Source organism: Macrobrachium rosenbergii, chromosome 42, assembly GCF_040412425.1.
Source record: "Macrobrachium rosenbergii isolate ZJJX-2024 chromosome 42, ASM4041242v1, whole genome shotgun sequence".
In the NCBI taxonomy this organism is placed as follows: domain Eukaryota; kingdom Metazoa; phylum Arthropoda; class Malacostraca; order Decapoda; family Palaemonidae; genus Macrobrachium; species Macrobrachium rosenbergii.
Genome location: NC_089782.1, coordinates 54538633 through 54554406, shown reverse-complemented (window position 1 = coordinate 54554406; position 15774 = coordinate 54538633). Strand labels below are relative to the sequence as shown.

The window sequence follows — 15774 nt, the reverse complement described above, 5'->3', positions numbered from 1 at the left end:
CTTCTCAGATCCCCATCGAAGGACAAGTGCATGGAGGACACACACACAAGATTCTTCTTTTGGCTGAGGAGCTGGGCCTTCTTATAAATCTCCAGAAGTACCAGTTGAGCCCTTCTCAAGAAATCCTCTGTCTGGGATGACACTGAACTGTCAGGCTTTTCAGGCTTTTCTGTCCCCTGAGAGGATATCCAGCTGCCTTCAAACAGTCCAGGAGTTTCTAACCCTATTGTCTTGTTTGGCTCAACAATGGATGAGCCTATTGGGCACTCTGGCCTCCCTGGAAATGTTCATCAGACTGGGTAGATTGCACAAGAGTACTCCAGTTTTACCTGAAGGCCAACTGGAACAGGAAGACACAGATAAAATCGGAGATAAAATTGGACCTGCAGTTGGAAGTCCCTTCGTCCTCTGAACCCTGACCTAGACTTCTATTCTGACGCCTTGGGCAGAGGTTGAGGAACCCTGCATAACAATCAAGAGGTCTCAGGGACATGGACTCTAGACCAGCAGGACTTACATATCAATGTTGTTGACTTACATATCAGTGTAAGAGAGCTGAAGGCAGTTCAGCTTGGTCTTCAGAATTTTACGCACCTAGTCTGCAACAAGACAGTCGTGGTGCACACAGACAATACCACGGCCTTAGCTTACATTCCCTCTCTATCTGTCAAGTTGCAAGAGAATTACTGCTGTGGGCAGACCAAAATCTAGTTACTCTTATCATTCATTTTATCCAGGGAAAGTTGAATGTGATGGCGGACGAGCTGAGCCATCAAAAGCAGGTCCTTCTCACCGAGTGGACCCTGGATCCCCTGGTATGTTTAGACCTGTAGAAATTGTGGGGGCAAGCCAGTGATGACCTGTTTGCCACCTCCAGGAACAATCATCTTTCTGTTTTGCTCACCAGCCCCGATCCTCTTGCATGGGCCACAGACGCCATGCTACGGGATTGGTCGAATCTGGACCTTTATGCACCTTACCCCCTTCACTGTGATCAGGGAAGTATTGAACAAGTTCTACAGTGCACTACAATGTGACCATGACCCTCATATCCCAGTTTTGGCCTCTGAGGGAGTGGACTACCCAAGGCTGCTTCCCCAAAAAGAATCACTAAGACAACCCCACCTCAGAAGACACCACCAAGGGTTGTCCACTAGCTCTGACAGGCTTCAGATTGTCCATAAGCTTGTCAGAGGGAAGGGCTTTTCAAGGGAAGCTTCAGAGGCTATTGCAAAGTGCAGAAGGAAGTTTTCTAGCCTCATCTATCAGGCCAAGTGGTCAGTCTTACAATGTTGGTGCCACAACCATAATGTCTCATCTTCTGAGACCACTTTAATGCAAATTGTGGATTTTCTTCCGTTTTCTGAGGAATACCAAGAACTTGTCTTCCTCTAGCATTAAAGGTTATCAGGCAGTGCTTAGCTCCGTTTTCAAGCATAGTGGCCTGGATATCTCATCGAACTCTGATATTAAAGACCCGGTAAAGTTGTTTGATATGATGAAACAGAAAGGGGACAACACTTTGGTCTTGTGGAATCTGGATGAGGGCCTGAAATGGCTGACTGGCCATCTTTTGAGCCCCTTCGCTCTGTTTCTCTTCGGAATCTGACACGTAAAACTCTCTTCCTCTTTGCCTTAGCTATGGCTCAGTGAATCAGTGAAATACAAGATATTGACAAAAGTGGGCTTTTGTCAAGGGGATGCCATTTGCTCCTTCACCTTAGGCGCTCTGGCCAAGAACAAGGATCCATCCAAGCCCTGGCCTCGTTCATTCACTGTGAAGAACTTGATGGAAATTCCTGGTCAAGAGGAGGAAGAGAGAGTACCGTGTCCGGTCAGAGCATTGAGATACATCCTTTATAGAACAGAAAAGATCAGGGGCCCATCTAGTAATCTTTGGTGTTCAGTAAGGAACCCATCTCATCCTCTATCAAAGAATGCCTTGTCATTCTTCTTAAGGGATGTAATTAGAGAAGCACATTCCCAGATCCAGGAGGACATTTACCAAACTTTAAATTGAGATCACACAATATCAGAGCGGTGTCTACTTCCTTGGCATTTAGACATAACATGTCCGTGACTTCCATTATCCAGTATTCCTACTTGCAGGAAGTAGAAACAGTGTTTAACGATTGCAGTACCTTGGGTCCAGTGTTGGTGGCTGGCATGTTATCGGGTGAAGGATCATGGGAAGCACTATTTTTCTCCCATGATTGTTTTGTCTTGGTGTAGGGTTTTTGAGGTTTGAGGAGCCTGGGGATACAAGGTACCTGGAGTATTCACCAGTCTTATTGGATAGGTGGTGGTTTTCAACAAGTTTTTTCAGAGTAGGTGACAGCGTTGTCTGGTTTTTAATGTTGTTACTGCACCCAGAGCTTTGTTAGCCATCAGGCATATCCTCCACTAAAGAGCTCCCACTTAAGTAGAGGCGCTCCATGGCTCAACAGCCACGCCATTACAGGTTAAGATGAGCACCAACCAGAGGCAGTATTCATCTGCACTAGCTCTCTTACCAGGTAAAGAAACAAAACGCATTGCATACATTGCTGGCAGATTTTCCTATTTCAAATTCATTATCATGCTTTAATGTTTTGGAGTAGACTATGTCCATGTATCCCACCTCCATTCAGTGTCGGATTCAGCTCTGTAATTACTTGGTAAGTTACTTATGTGAAAATGACATTTTCATAAAAGTAAGTTTTATGTATACTTGGTTCGGTGCGGCTTGCCTCTGCCCCACTCTGTTTTTTTTTAATCAGGTTCTCGGCTCTGTTCAAGTGAACTTTCTGCTCTTCCCAGGAAAGCACTTTGCCACGGCACAAGTGCTCTTCTTCCCCCATGTGGCGGTAATCTCCTTCGGTTGATTATCGCTCACGGTCTGCCTCTCCTGCTGGTCTTACTGGCAGGACAGGTAGGGGTACTGTACTCTTTCTCCTCACCTGTTCTCTTTCCTCTCGGTTGTTCCGAGAGGGCGAAACGGATAGAGAGAGCTCTTCGGAGTTCGGCTTCCTGGCGTGCTTTGGGTGTCTGTCCTCCGATTGTCTCATAGTACAACCAGGTAAGCCGAGGAGGGTTTCATGGGATCTGTCAAGGTCTCCCTCCAAGGGGAGAGGTACAGGAGTTTCATGCTTCGGAAGCAGCGAGGGTCTTCCTCTTCAAGTTGCGATCACCCTCGTTTTTCAGAGAACTTCACGCCAGTTCGTCAACATGAGGATCCCCGGGTTGAGACACCAAGCTTCTCCCCTGCCTTGACAGAATACGAATTCTTCTTGCCTCGGAGGGTCTGGCCGACTGCAGTTTTGTGGGCAATTCTGGTGCTAAGAAGGACTTTGTCCCAATTTGGATCTCGGGTTTCGTAAGTCCCAAGTAGGCTCAGCCCTTAGAAAGGAACCTTTACTTGATTCTGGCTTTCTGTTGCAGAGATTTGCCAGATACCTCGGTAATCAAGGTTCGTACCAGGGCACTGCCCTGTCTTTGGACAATGGCCAAGACCTTTGGGTCTCAGTCATCTCAACTCGACCTTGAGTTCAAGCCAGCCCCCTCAACTCCTAAAAAGTCCCAGGCTTCGGTAGAAGATTGCGGAACACATAGCCCTCTTCTTCCCTTCTAGGAAAGTGCGCATAACTGCATCTCTTTCCACCTCTTTCCCATAAGGGAGGAGGGAAGAAGGGAAGAGAGAAAGAAGTATCGACCAGGAAGAAGTTCTCCTACTGCAGATTCCTGAATGAAATGATACTTATCGAGTCTCTGGAGCTGGCAGCAACATTGCCGAGACCTGGGAATGGACTCCTTCAGGAGAAGTATCTATTTCCCTTAGGCCTCGGCAATTCTTTTCATCAAACTTCCATCCCGCTTCCTCTCCCGTGCTCCCGATTCGGGAAATGCCAGCCCGGCTAGAGCTAATTGTCTCGGTATCCTGTCATCTTGCAGAAGCTTCCCCGTGGTGGAGAATGGAGGTCTGCTTCCATTCCTCAATCCTTCTTTCCTCTACAAAGTATGAGGAAAAAGTTAGGCTAATGCTTAATTGAAGGAACCTTCGAATATGCTTGCATGTTCCCCCTCACATCATGTATCCACTTACGGTTTCACCGATTGAGGAATAGGTGCACACCTGTAAGACTGCCTTGAAGGTGTGTGACCGAGATGTTTAGCACCTTCTCATCACCATCCTGGGCTCAAGGCAGCCTTTTGGCCTTCCAAGAATTTAGAATGAGTTTTGCGACACTCAGTGGTTTGTTGAACAACAAAACCATAGTAGTGGCATTTGTCGACAAACAAGAGGGAATCGTTTTTTCCTCCTGTTTCATATGTCGACATTTGCAGGTACTCGAGTGTTCTATAGCACACTCAACATCTCAGTTAGCCAGATGCACCCCTGGCCCTGGTGGGTATGTATTGGTAGGCAAACTTGGCCTCAGGTTTGAGTGATCAGGATGGAACGTGCGGCTCACTCGAAGATTCACGAAGAGACTGCTCGACTGAGAATCCCTACCATCTTTCTGTTGCCTCCCTGCACAACAAGTCGGTAGTTTTTCTCACTCCTTCATACCAGACCCAGGGGCCACTATGGTGAGGCATGCTGTCTTTCTGGGAAACTTGATATCTACGTTTTTCCTTCTGTATTTGTCTGTTTTGCTAGGGGTTCTTAAGAATTGCTCACCCATAGTTACAGACAAATGCCAGAAGACTTTGCCTCTCGCCTGATCTAATAGCCGAGGCATCGAGAAGAGTTCTGCTTGACCCAACCTCATGTAGCAGCTACACAAGAAGCGGTTCTTCGGGCAGTACATCCCGGTGTGTTCGGGACTGGGAGACCTTCCAGCTTCCCTTGTAAGCATAGGCTTTCTTGCCAAGCGGCAGCGGATATAGCTGGATATCTCTTGAAGTCCTCTGCAACACTGCCAGGGAATGGAGCTGTCTTCGCTGGTGGGTGTCGTTGACGGAATTCCTTCTCAGGTCAGAGTCACTCTTCAAGTCTGAACTTCCTCTTCTTCTCCACTGAGGGTTGCTTCTCTCCCTTTCATTTGTGAAGAACTTAGGCCCTTGCGACCTAGTTTTCTATCTGAAGTAGCCTTCTTCTCCTCAGTCGAGATTTAGCTGCGGATGAGAAGCTTCTTCGGTCTTGCTGTCCCAGGGAACTGTTCCCTGGGTGGCATGTGAATCTCGTTTATGGTTCCTGTCCCATGCTACACGCGCCCTTATGAGAGTCGTCGGACAGAGATGTGCCCTCTTAGGACCATCTGTCATCTTGCTCCGTCCTTGGCGTAGAAGATGGAAGAACAGGTGAAGGGGATTAATACCTCGACTCCTTCTCGGATGTGGTAGGTGGACTCCGAATCCTCCAGCATCTGTTGTCGGGTTCGAGTCCCTCTTGTTCCCCTCCTCCTTGGACTTCGTGTTGATGATCCAGATCATTCATTACTTTATCCTTTAGGGAGCTGTGGTACTTTCCGAAAAGGCTCAACACTCCTAACCTGGATGTCGTCGACATTTTCACTAGTACTCTCTCTCCCAAGGAAGAAGTGTCTAAGGACACATCTTCCTCCTGGCTTCATGAAGCAATTGAAGGAGGTACTCAGCAGCTGACGACGACAAAACCGTTACCTTCCACCCGAGAACTCACGAAGTCAGTGGCTTGGTCCATCCCTCACATTCCAGAAGTTTTTGTCGGTCTGGAAGCAAGACTTGGTCTCATAGACCACACTCTTGTCTTCATATAGTCTTGCCCTGGCCCCTGGAACCTTTTTTCCTTGGCCCTGTTGTGGCTGCTCAACAAGTTGTGTTTTCTTACCCGGCTCTTTCAAAAGGACTAGTAGAATCTTGCCTAAGGTGTTGGTTCTGGAAGTGAGAAGGATACCAAGAGTGACTGGCCTCTCTTCCTCCTCCTTTGGGATGAGAATAGGACTCGAACCAATACTTGCTGGACCTGGCAATGATGCAGTAAGACTATACATTGAGCACCCATTCTATTTTTCTCCTAGAATCATAGAAGCAATTCCACTCCTTCCTCTAGCAAGGGGAGGAAGGAGAGACTGGCAATAAGGGAAACCCTATCTCAGCTTTTCCTTACTGTCTCTGACTCTAAGATTCTTCAAGCCTATTTCGTATGAGTTACGTTTCTTCACTCATGTGAAAAGGTCCAGCATCTGACATTTGATCTTGCAGTCCCTACACTCCGATCAATATGTCAGAGGCTCGGTACTCCTCCTCGCTCTTTCAACCAGGAGGAGTATCCCAGGTGTGCAGAACTCCAGTCAGTTCAGGAGACTCACTCAGATTCCTCCCTCCAACCAGTGAGTCTTCCTAATGTAAAGGACTGGTGGTTTGTATATTGTGTCAGAACAAATCACAATTTTTGAAAATAAATTGCATTTTTCCTAACTATACAAACCCAAAGTCCTTTACATTACATATTATGCCCACCTCATGCCATCCCTCAATCTGAACCTGGGCCGAAAGGCAAACTGGAATGTTTACATCCAGGCAGGCGGGTATTCCCGCCTACCTGGCGGTAGTTACTGCCTAACCACCTTGCTCAAGAGTTTAACAGCCATTTCCAGCCTACACTAAAAGTAATTCCTGATGTAAAGGACCTCGGGTTTGTATAGTTAGGAAAAATATAATTTACTTTCAAAAAAAATTGTGATTTTATTATGAAATGTCATGTTTTCATAGAGTATACCCTTTCATACCTATCTGCATCATTTGTCCCTGGAGCAGGGTTTTTATTTGCATAGTGGAATTTTTATGATGTTAAAATTTAATATGTTAGCTACTTTTCTTTTCAGAAAGGGGACTTTTGAAAAAACATTCATGTCAAAATCAAAGAAAAATGTAAAGAGACCAGGGTCATTTAATATATCAAATGAAAGGCTTTTGCACATTTTACTACTTAATTGTATCATTTCTTATTGGGATGCAAACCCTGGGGTAGGGTAAATGATAAGTTCAGCATTGATTAATGGAAATTTCAATATGTAATGTGCCTTTTCAAAGTGGAAATGATTTCAAAGTGTTACATCAATTGAGAAGTGTCAGTGAGTAGATTACAAAAATGTCATTTCAACTCCATCCAATTGGGGAGTCAATTTGGGTAAAAAGTACTGTACTAGTACCAGGTGAATGGTTTCTGTGTAGATTATGGAAATGGTTATTTTAAACATGGTTTCTTATGGATGAGTGGATTCAGTGAGGTAAAACTGGAAATGTTTAAGAATATGTTGTATAATGGGAGTTTGGTGGTGCAGGTAAGCATATCAGTGAATTTTCATAAAATAAACCTATCATGTTGGATGCTAGGTATATTTCAGAAATATTTTCTGCATGATATACCAGACTTTTATATTTTAAGGAAAGAAAATAATGCAATTGTTTTAAGGTTTGAATGTACAATTGAACTGTAGCACCGTATCATATTTAATTATAGACTAATTATTTATTTACAGTACTGTACCTTACATTTTAACATGATAAATTTCAGGATCGCACATGTCCTAACTGTAAAATGGTGTTTGAAAAGAGACATCAGCGTAACAAGCACTTGAAAACACAGTGCTCTGAAAATCACACATGTGGAGTTTGTGGCCGAGTTTTGAAAAATGAATATAATTTGCAAGTGCACATGCAATCTCATAAAGTAAGTGTTTTCGTTCTCTCCTGTGACATATGCAAAATCTCACTCAGGTTTTTACCAGTCATATTGTCAGCTTTATATGAATAATTCCTGTCAAACTCATTACTTTTTGAAAGAATTCATTTTCCATCTTACTTTGCTTCTTTCATTTGAAGCAAATACAGTATCAGGTTTGCCATTAGTGTAAGTAAAAGGAAGAGTAAGATTTTAAAGGTTTTATGCAAAATTTAGTGTTGATTGGTACACTCACATGTACTTTTAACAATGGTACTTTGTTTTAAAATTTAGTTCCCCTTTAATCTTTACATTCTTTTGTCACAATTGAAATTTGATTACCATATTTGAATATGAAATCCATACAGTATAAAGTAGACCATAACAAAATCAAACTTCAAAGTGATACAGTGCACAATATTTGTTCTTGCAAGTATACAAACCTTCAGTCTTTACATATGGGATTTACTTTCAGCGCAAGCTGGAACCGGCTGTTTAACTTAAAACAAGGTGGTTATTGGTAGTTGTCTACCGACAGTAGGGGAGGAAGCCCCGCCATCCAGTCTGGTACACATTCTCTTTACCTTTTGGCCACAGTCTGAGACAGACTTGTCTCTTCTGCTACCTGCTGATCAACTTAATTCTTCATAATTCTTTTTGTTTTTGAGTATAATTGTTGTTTTGAGATATTTTGCTTATTTAGAAATACTGCAACTTTACAACACATTCTACTCTGTTTATATATTTGCTTTTTCTTGTTGTGCTACACAGTTATGCTGCGTAGTTTTTTATCAGTAAGGGGTGGAAGATGTGGAGACTGTGAGCAGCTGCTGCTGCAGTTGCCAGCCATTTTGCTGGCCAAGAGAGAGAGATGTAATATTTGAGCCTTGTTATGCTTTTTGATATAATGCTAACCCAACTCTTGTCTTAGCCTTGGTGTTTGTTCTTTTATACTATTTCGCATCTGAGGAGAGAGAGAGACTGCCCTCTCGCCTTCAACCTTTTCTATTTTTAGGTGCCTTCTCAACCTCTTTTTATCGAACATCCTTGTTCTACATCTCTTCTCTGTTTTTTCTGTTCTACATCTCTTCTCTGTTTTTTCTGAGTGTTTTCTCTGAAACAAGCAGGTTTTTTTTTCGACTACACACAATTACTTGGAATGTCATAATGTTTTAGTCTACCACATGTAGAGCTTGGGAGGCTTGAGATGGAGGTGGGTTTCTCTTGCTATGCTCCCTCCCCCTCCCCTCGTTCCTGTTCTGGATGGTGAGAAGTCCCAGGACGGCTATTCTTGATGAAGTTTTTCATCACCGCCTTCACATTCTTTGTCATTGCATGCTGTATTGCAACTCTTTGTCTTCTTCCTTGTCCTTCAAGAGATGATGGGTAGGCCACAGCTGTGAGGAGGATACACAGTGGCTGTAAGGAAGATGACGCACCATTAGAGGGACAGCCATCAGCCGCATTTGAACAGCTGTTACCGTTCACCTTGTACAGATCCTTCACGGCCATGCACTCTGCCAGTTGACTTTGGTTCGTGTGTGTATGTGTGTGTTGTTGCAGTGTGTCGAAGCTTCAAGAACTCTCTCTCTCTCTCTCTCTCTCTCTCTCTCTCTCTCTCTCTCTCTCTCTCTCTCTCTCTCTCTCAACGTTGATTGTCTCAGTAGAAGTCTCTCCTCTCTCTCTCTCTCTTTCTCTCTCTCTCTCTCTCTCTGCATTCAACGTTGGTTGTGCCCTTCCCCAGGTGTACCTCCTCAACTGTGCGTCTCCTGTCAGTGCAACTCCCATCCAGATCGCCTACATCTCTTCCTCCTGTTGTCCTTCAGGCCGTGGCCAAGTGTATCTTCAGTACCAGAACAAGAGTTCTTAGTGTACTTTTCCCCTGCAAATTTCCTTTCAGGAACAGTTCCTGGTTGCCATTTTCATCGATTTCGCTTCCAGTTTCCGGACATCTAAGCCGAAGATATGCTCTCCAAGGAAGGAAGAATACTTGGCCGTGCAAATGTTGCATGCCTGTGTCTTTGCTTCATGTTGTATAACCGAGGAGGAAAGAGAGAGAGCCTGGGCAGGCAGAAGTAAGCTTTGCCATGTCACAATGTTGCACAGTCGTAACTTTTAAATAATTTGACGTTGCTGCAGTATGCCGAACGTCTTAAACCGAAGGTTCGCTCTCCAAGGAAGAAGCACAGCTTTGCAGATGTTGCATGGCCATGTCCTTTCTACAAATGTTGCACAACCAAGAAACAACTCTCCTTGGTTGTTTTTGTTGACGTAATCTCCTCCTTATGCTCTCCCCTGTCTGTGGACATAGACTTGGAGCCTCTTCTACTTAGACTGAGTCAGTGTCAAGTATTAAATCCCCGCAGGGGGGGGTAGTGCCATCAGTGCACCTCATGTGGTGCACTGTAGGCATTACTTAAGGTTCTTTGCAGCTTCCCTTCAGCCCCTAGCTGTAACCCCTTTCATACTTTTTACTCTACCTCCTTTCAAATTCTCTTTCTTCCATCTTACTTTCCACCCTCTCCTAACAATTGATTCAAAGTGCAACTGCGAGGTTTTCTTCTTGTTACACCTTTGAAACATTTTACAGTCAATTTCCATTTCAGCGCTGAATGACCTTATAGGCCCCAGTGCTTGGCCTTTGGCCTAAATTCTATTTTCAATTCAGTATTAAATGCTTCTTCATCCCTGCACATTCCTGGTCGGGAATGTTGCCACAGCATGGCACGTCCGGGGCTAGGCTCCTAATAATGCTTTGACAGGCCCCATGGCCATGTGTCTTCAGGTGTTTGATCGGACTGTAGGCCATAGGATGTGCTGGGAGGGAGTCTTCTCATTCCACAGATCTTCCATGGCCTTCCTCTACCTTCGAGTTTTTGATCTTCAGATCGGCTTGAAAGTATACTATGTCTCCCTTTCTGGTTCCCTCAACTTCTCTTGATGACTCAGCTGAAATGTGGACTGGAGTCGTTGGAAGTTATTGTGTCAAGTGTTTGAGGCTCGTCAGTACCGATCCATTTAGGGGGGGTTACACAGGTAACCAAGAGTGTGCCAGGTAGAAACATCAATGAACTTCTTCGGTCCCTTTGGGACCACAGAAGCAATTGCAGGTGTCCCTTTCCAACCCCTTCCCTTCCCAGAAGTGGAAGTGGGTAAGAAGAAAGAAGAAGATGCTAAGACTGTTTTCTTCCCCACGTGCAGCTGCTGGTGGGGGAGTGCCCATAGCCTTGAGCATCATGTTACGGTGGCTGAAATTTTGGTAGTAGATGTCCTTCAGTAGGATATCAACTTTCTTTCAAGTTCCTACCACTCTTCCTCAACCATCAGGTCCACAAATTCATTACAGCACACTGAAGAATCTGCAGGGAAGGTGAAGGCGATGCTGAATGGATACACGATTTCTTCAGCTGTCCCTCTCTCGTAGAGAAAATGACAGGTAATTGGAAACCAATCATAGATCTTTCTTCCTGACCCTTTTCAGCAGACGCAGTTCAAGATTGAAGTGACATGCTCTGTACTTGCAACCATTATGGAGTCTGACTTTATTCCTTCATTGGGTATGAGGGACGAGTATTTACAAATACTCACCCATCAATCCTACTGCAAGTTCCTCCCCTTTATTCTCAGGGAGACTTCGTACACCTTCAGAGCAGACAGCTGTCTCTGTTGTGAGCTTCTGACCTCTCCCCAATTTTCACATGACTTCCCACCTTGGCTTTGACTAGGGTGAATTTAACTTGTTCAGGGTACGTCTCCTGACGTATACCGATGATCGATTGGTCCTGGCAAACTCTCATGCACAGCATCTCTAGGACAGGCCTGGCTTCTCTAATTTGGTTGCAGCCTGAGAGTTGCATGGACTTAAGAAGTTGTAACTCTCACCCAAGCAAGAATAAGTATCTGCAAGGCTAACAGATACAGTGGCAAGGTTGTCCTTTTCTCAGCAGTTGCAAGCTGTTCTTGGTCACCTGTTGTCACCGGGGAGGCTGGTTCTTCATGGGCGGCTTCTCCTTCATTCCCTTCAATGCAGATTGAAGGGGTCCTGGTCTTCAACAAGGGAGTCCCGTTCCATTCCTTCCTCTATCAGAGAAAGAGAGACAGGGCTTAGCCTAATAATTAGACGACAGGAATCTCCTTTGGGGTGTTGTTACACACTCCTCCAGAGATACTCTGTGCCTCAAGGCATCGACCTTAATGGCAGTCACCTGCACTTCATTAGGTTAGGTTGGGTTAAGTTAGGTTAGGTGCCTAACCTGACCCAACCAGCACTTCAATATCCTGGAACTTCTTAGCTATTCAAAAGCCTCAGGCTCTGAGGATAGGCGCTCCATGGTGTTGATAAGCAAAGGTAACATGGTAGTTCCATAGCCAACACGAAAGGGGGATAGTGTCCTTTCATCGCCTCAGTTTGACTGCTCAGATGCACAGGAAGGCAGTAGCATGCTCAGCACTGCAATAAACCGGACATATTACAGGCAAGATGGATATAATGACAAACAAGTTTGGTCACTAGGGTCGGTGTTAGGGACAGTTGGTCTTGGCACCTTGACATTCTGAAAGGATTGTTCGACCTTTGAAGACAACCGAGTTAGACTTTCAATCTCGACACACTGAAGCTGTTACTGTTCGGCTCTGTTGTTCCAGACCGTGGGCATAAACAGCCAAACCACATTAATAGTAACACTTCTCGTCCGATCAGCAAGTTAAGCAACATTGGGTCTGGTCAGTACTGGGATGGGTGACCTTCTAGGAACACCACTTGCTGTTGACGTCTATGAGACATCTTTCACTTCCATGATACAAGTCTTAAGGCTTACGTCTTCCCACCGTTCTGTCTGATTCAGTGGGTGTTCAATAGGGTATGATCATTTTGAATCTAAGAACCCTGGTGGCTACCAAGTGACCGCAGGCCATCTGTGTTACCACCTAAAAGGACTTGACCTTCCAGCCTGAGTGCTGACGACTCCTCATTAGTTCCGGCTTGGCCAAGAAGTGGTGTCCAAGAATACGGTTTCTTTTGACTTTGTTTGACAATCAAACAGCCGTACTCCATAGCTGATGTGGTAGACAACAGTACATTCTGGGCGAGATTTCACAAGGTCAGGGGCATTAGTCTCCCCCTCGCATTTAGGAAGAACCTGTTGGGCAGGTACTAGGGATGGGAATGTGGTCACGACAGACCACATCCGTCTCCTTTTACCTTCGGAATGTTGCCCATAGATCCTTGGACACTTTTTCCTTAGGTTCTGTGGTTGTGGCTCAGCAGTCATGTAGCTCACCCAGCTCCCCTTGAGGGACAGGTGGCATCTTGCCCAAGGTGTACAGCTGCTAAAAGAGTGGTGTGTGTGTGTGTGTGTGGTGTGGGACTGGGACTGGCCTCCTTTTTTCTTTTATACCCTTCCTCTCCCAGTGGGCAGAGGGACAGTTAGCAAACTGTCACATGCTGGACAGGCAAGCATGCTGGTGTTCTAGATGACTGAGTATCCTACTATAATCTAGCTCACTTTGGATTAATAGACGCAAGTCCTACCCTCTCTCTAGCAAGGAGAGAGAGGGACTGACAATAAACAAACCTGTTGGTTCTCTTGGGTTCATCCCAAGCCTTTTTTCGAATCAATCATACCACATCCTGTTACAGGTAATTCAAAAGGCCCAGAAGTCTGGTAGTTGAACATCACACATGTTCAACAGATCAGAGGCATGGGTCTCCTTCCTTTGCTCTTACATGACCAGGAAGAGAGGCCCCAGGTGAGGTGAACTACCAGTCAGCTCAGAGATTTGCTTAGAATCCTCCCACCAAGAAGTAAGCCTCCCATATGTAAAGACCGAAGGTTTGTATACGTGTAGGAACAATGACAAATTTTTTAAGTAATTTGCATTTTCCTAACATACAAACCTGAGGTCTTTACATAAATGGCCCACCTCTAGCCACGCCTCATTCTGCTACCTGGGCAAAAGGTAAAGTGAATGCATACCAACTGGATGGCTTGGCTTCCTCCCCTACTATCAGTAACTAACTACCAATAGCCACCTTGTTTTAAGTTAACAGCCAGTTCTAGCTTGCGCTGGAAGTAAATCCCATACATACAGACCTCAGTTTTGTATGTTAGGAAAAATACAAATTACTTTTAAGAAATTGTCATTCTTCTAATATTTTTTTTTATTTATTTGATCATTTCAGTATTCATTCCTTTATTACTGAGACCTGTCACACCACAATTGTCCCACATTTCATCAATTATTAGACTGAAACTTACAAGCAAAATTAGTTAGTTGTTTTTATAAGTAAGAAATAAGAACATTAGTTCCAAAACAGAAAACAATAGGACCAACAGTAGTCAGAATACTTTTGACCTTGTATTAACTATATAGCACTGTCATATGATTCTGGAAGTTATTAGAATTGTAACAACCCAGATATGTTATTATGGCCTGCAGCTTACAGTGTACCTGTCATTAGTGCATTAATTGTTTACAGTAGAACTTCATATTACTGTAATTGTAAAGGTTCAATAACATGGGTGGTATTAACAAATATTCTAATTGACAGGAAAGAGAACACGTCTGCAAAGAGTGTGGTGATGCATTTTATCGACGCACTATTCTTTTGAGGCACATGATGCGTCATTCTGGAACAAGACCCCACGCATGCACATTGTGCTCTGCTAAATTCTTCACAAGACAACACCTCAACATCCACCTCGACAGACACAACAACTTCAAACGGTATCCATGCAGTGAATGCAGCAAAGCTTACTTTTCCAAATATGACAGAGACAGTCATTATATGAAAATTCATAACAAGGGTTCTGCTGGTCATAAACTTCCAGTGGCAAAAGATGAGTCTGTTAATAAACCTCAGGTTGAATGAATGTCAAACAGTTAAGTGTTTTGGTGTACTTACAAGTAGGCAGCTTATGTGGGATGTCTATAGTAGTTTTAAAGACCCTGATCTCTTCCAGTACAATGTGAACTGATTTCAAGGAAGCACAAATCACGTTTTATGTTGTGATTAATAAACTGAATGTAATGTATCCATTGTTCTAATGTCTTCTGTCATTCCCATAGCAAGTTTTTACCTGTTTATTTTGGTGCTAATGTACTTGGGAAAACAGAATTATATATGTTATTTGTTTTTGAATAACTACAGTATTTTTAATGCCATGTGTTTATGTGCATAGTAAAATTTTGAGTTATGCTTATTTTATGTCAATCCTTTTAGAAAAATGACGAAGATATCCCAGTCATGTGTTACTTGTATAATGATATTTTCAAGTACTGTAGTTATTTTATTATTTTTTGAAGTCTTACTTGTTTTGAATATAAATTTTATAGCATTGCATCAAATTTTGTTATTCACATCACTGAAAGTTTATAGCAAAAGTACTCCAGAAAAGCTCCTTACCACAACAAATCAAAGAAAAGCAAACTTTTTTGCCATTTGTTGTCATGCTCAAAGCTAGTACATAATTTCCTAAGTCATTAAGATGGGTCCACAAGTTTTTTTCTACAGTTATTTAGAAAAGCGTCAGTATTTCTGTTTTTCTACAGTTATCTAGAAAAGTGTCAATATTTCTATGAAGGTATTTAGACCATCATCTTCATTACATGCCAGGTCTGTGCAAAATAAATTTTCAACCCAGTCCCATGCCTTTTCATCTGGGAAGGCGGGTGGGTTTGAGGACTCACAATGACTTCAAAAAACAGGTTTTTCTTATGACAATATCTGTTTTTTTTATAGCATAGCTGTTGTTCATCCTCAATGGAGCTTACAAAAGAAATTGACAGGTGACGAAATGGCTTAGCTCCTAATAAATCCCAACAACCCAGATAAATTTTTTTATCCAAGGTATAGTCACAGGTTATTAACCAGTTTCTTTATTCCAGATACCCATAGGGTTTGGCAATAAAGAACACAAGACAAGACATGAACCAATATATGTATTATTCTTGTGGTTCGAAAATGGCTTACCTAATTATGTTGGGTGTGGCTGCAGGATTATTGCTCCTTCCTCAGCAATATCTCAGTATGACCACCACACTCATGGCAATAGTGTTGAAGGAATTTTTTATTCAAGGTAAAGTCACAGGTTAGAAACAGTTTATTTATTCCAGATACCCATTCAGGTTTGGCAATGAAGAACAGG

At 43.5% G+C, this 15774-nt stretch overlaps 1 protein-coding gene across 3 annotated transcripts in view; it reads left to right on the top strand.

Annotated features, from left to right (window-relative positions):
* Positions 1-15270, top strand: part of LOC136828436 (zinc finger protein 41-like) — a 142623-nt gene extending 127353 nt beyond the window's left edge. For 2 of the 3 annotated variants that reach the window (XM_067086492.1, XM_067086493.1), the window contains exons 5-6: positions 7481-7636; positions 14178-15270. In XM_067086492.1, the coding sequence (XP_066942593.1) occupies positions 7481-7636; positions 14178-14498 (477 nt within the window). In that variant the 3' untranslated portion in view covers positions 14499-15270. The remainder of the gene's footprint in view (positions 1-7480; positions 7637-14177) is intronic. The other variant, XM_067086495.1, reaches the window with a different exon arrangement.
* Positions 15271-15774: the final 504 nt, after the last annotated feature.